Raw genomic sequence first — 3,113 nt, forward strand, 5'->3', positions numbered from 1 at the left:
GAAATAATAAATCCGATAAGGATAAATTGAACAGGTAGATGTTGCCACTTTTCCAGTTTTTCAGGCAGAAAATATAGCCAAACACGGCAATGGCGTTTCCAATGATGCCTATGATGAACTCCAGGCTGTACATGGTGGAAAGATAATACTTTTCTAGGGCTCGGTTCACCAGCAAGCAGCCATCTGTCTCATTTGCAGCCTGGAGAGTCAAAAGGAAAAAAAACAAACACCAAAAACCTGTAAAAGATCGTTGCATGCAAATTCAACTGCTACAGCAACAATATAAAACCAGGCATGCTTACAGCTGATGTGATAAGTAGAGATTCAAACCTGAGCAATATCCCTCATGCACGCAAGATTTCTACTTTCAGCTATTGACCAGGGTTACTGAGCAAGACGAAAACGTGCTTGAGCAAGAACCTGTCTGAGGCATCTGAAGAAATAGCATCACCTGAAGGCATCTGCCACAAGGTGCCAGCTGCCCGTAGCACTGCCAGAGGCTGGGAAAGTGAAACTGGCCTGTCCCCACTTTGTCACAGCCCTTGCTGGAAGTCATCTGCCTCCCCGTTACCCAACCCTGTCCCGTGGTCTCCTCACTCATCACTAAGGCAGAAGTCAGCCGCCGAGACTGAGAAAGGGTGAACTCACTGGCAGCAACACGGCCACGCTCTGACAGCGTTATCCGGAATTCGTTAAGAAGCCAGGAGAGAACGTGGGGGTTTTAAACCGACCAAATCTTTCACTGCATGCCTCAGGCGGTTTTGCTGGTCACTCAGCACCAGAGCTGCGTGGCGCAGGAGGCCGGGACAGGGCATGTGTCCTGCATCAAGACAGAGGAGCCAGAGCTTGCAGCCACTCCTGCAGGGATGGCGCATTTCTGCTCCTGCCCCTTTACATGTCTCTTCTGCTTTCTACAAAAAGCCCTTCTGAGAAAGGAGGGCTCAGCTACAGCTGATGAGTCCTCGCTGATATGAAAGCCAAGGGAACAGCACAGTCAAGTTGAGGATAAAACAGCTGCGAAAGCCAAATTCACAAATTTAAAGTCACTTTTGCCGTTAACTTCCCCTGATGCAAGAACACTCCGTCTGGTTTACTCAACCCCAGCCCACACCCCGTATACAACCGAGTGCCCCGAGCCCAGCCCCAAAAGTGACGGGAGCGGGAGAGGCTCTCATTAGCCCGAGCATGGCTCTCCAGTCCCCAGTTCTGCTATTTATGTCTATTTAATAAATAATGCGTTTGCTTTTGCAACGCTTTCGTATTGCCGCCAGCACCAGAGCACCCGTGGGCACGGCTGCCGCCTTTGCCCTTCGGCTCCAAAGAGCTGCTCCTTTCAGCTTGGAAGTGAGCTGTGCAACCGGCACCCTGTGCGGAGCAACCCTTTCTAGGGAGCTGCTCCAAGCGGCAGTTTGCCCCAGGACAAGTTTTCTTTCTTTCTAAAAGTTGGTTAAGAAAAAAACTTGCTCTTGTGCTGCAGGGGAAGAACTAGAGCAGGGTCGGAGTGCTCGCTCCTCTGCCTCCCCGGGCAAACACATCCACCTAAAAAAAAGTTAAAGCTTCCTGAGAGAGCCCTTGGCTAAAATGTTAGCAAAACAGTTAGAAAGCAGGGGGAAACAGAACATTAGAAAAGTGGATATAGGTTAAAACTGAAATCAAGCTAAATCTAAGCTCTGAAAGCACAGCAAGGCGGCCGCCACAAAACCTGCTACAGAGAGTCTCCGCAAATCGCATGATCACTTTCAAGTGTTTTCAAAGTTGTCGGAGAATTTGTCGATGCTCTCAGAGCACTGCGTCTTATTTCAAAAGCAGATCGTGAGGCAGAATAAAGTAGAGCAAACACAAAACTCCCCGAAGTTACCTGCAGCCCGTATCCGCGCTCACGCTGTAGGAGACAAAACCGTCCCGCCAGGAGCACTCCCCCTGGCCACAATAACCCCAGGCACAGCCCCCAGCCCACCCGGGCTCCCAGGAGGAACCGCCACACACCAGCCAGATCTTAATTCTAAAAACCCCGCACCGCCTTCAGCACTTTAAATACAAATACTTATTAAAACATTTGCCATAGTGACAGACACACTGATTTGAGAAAAAGACCTATCAATCAGTTTTAAAGCAAGCAGTCAGGGTAAAGCAACGAAAGGGTGGCTTCAGAAATGCTCTCATGAGAGGAAAAGAGGGTTTTTTTGTGAGGTGGTGGTCTGGACCCCTTACCATGCCCTGGGCTCCCCGTGACCATGCCGTGGCAAGAAGGTGGGGATCCCTGGGGCGCAGCACGGTCTCTCCGGCGGGAGGTTTGCGTAGGACTCGGTCACCGATGAGTCAAGGCGAAGGAGCGCTCTGTTTGGCTGAGCAGGACGCGGAGGAAGGTACGAGCAAATACGCGTCAAGCCCGGGAGAGAGCAAACACACACTTCCCCTTCACGGGACTTCTGTGGAACCCCCAGGGTGGCCCCTGTGCCGTGGGGACCCTGCCCATGGGTGCTGGGGCAGGAGAAAGGATTTGGGGTGAAATGCTCCGGTTCGGATGAGGACCCACCCTGTGCAAAGCACCGTCCCTGTGTCGGCTGCCGCGAGGTCCCGGGGCGTGAGGAGGGAGAAGGTGCTGCTCTTCATCTCGCACCTCAGCACGCCCCCGGATCATCAGGAGGGCAAAGCCCGGTGGGTTGTGTCCCAACTCCAGCTGGTGTTCTCCAGCGCTGGAGCAGCCTCGCCTGTCACAGAGATCAGCACAGCAGACACCCAGTGACAGGCTGTGCTTCCAAACCAACGGATTTTAATTACGGTAAAGCAGAGCGCTGCAGAAAAGCGCTTGGTTTTCATATAATAACACGTTCTGACACTTCAAAGCTTGCTGGGGTTTATTCATCTTTGCTACGTAATGTTATTTTTTTTAACTTTGAGAATAAACACTGCTGATGCAAAACATCTCCGCTCCACTGCAACTGGTGTATCTGAACCAGTTTACATCAGCACAAAAATTGTTTCTGCATTTCAAATGATGCAGCAGCAGTTTTACCTGCAGACCGCTGCCTCGCGCTGCTTGGAAGGCCCAGGACCGTTGGTAAGAAATGGGGTTTCTGTTTCCCGAGGCGGGGCACGGCCAGGCAGGGTGT

General features: G+C 51.6%; 2 protein-coding genes across 2 annotated transcripts in view; both read right to left on the reverse strand.

Moving 5' to 3' along the window:
* SUCNR1 (succinate receptor 1) overlaps positions 1-256 on the reverse strand; it is a 1,029-nt gene extending 773 nt beyond the window's left edge. The window contains exon 1 of the mRNA XM_009875455.1: positions 1-256. This exon is cut by the window's left edge and continues 773 nt beyond it. Coding sequence (XP_009873757.1) covers positions 1-256 — 256 coding nt within the window.
* Positions 257-1,739: 1,483 nt separating this feature from the next.
* Positions 1,740-3,113, reverse strand: part of LOC104278473 (arylacetamide deacetylase-like) — a 10,436-nt gene continuing 9,062 nt past the window's right edge. Inside the window, 2 exon segments of the mRNA XM_009875456.1 lie at positions 1,740-1,793; positions 1,859-1,882. Coding sequence (XP_009873758.1) covers positions 1,740-1,793; positions 1,859-1,882 — 78 coding nt within the window.

The sequence above is a fragment of the Apaloderma vittatum genome, unplaced genomic scaffold, assembly GCF_000703405.1.
Source record: "Apaloderma vittatum isolate BGI_N311 unplaced genomic scaffold, ASM70340v1 scaffold5188, whole genome shotgun sequence".
NCBI classification, from domain to species: Eukaryota; Metazoa; Chordata; class Aves; order Trogoniformes; family Trogonidae; genus Apaloderma; species Apaloderma vittatum.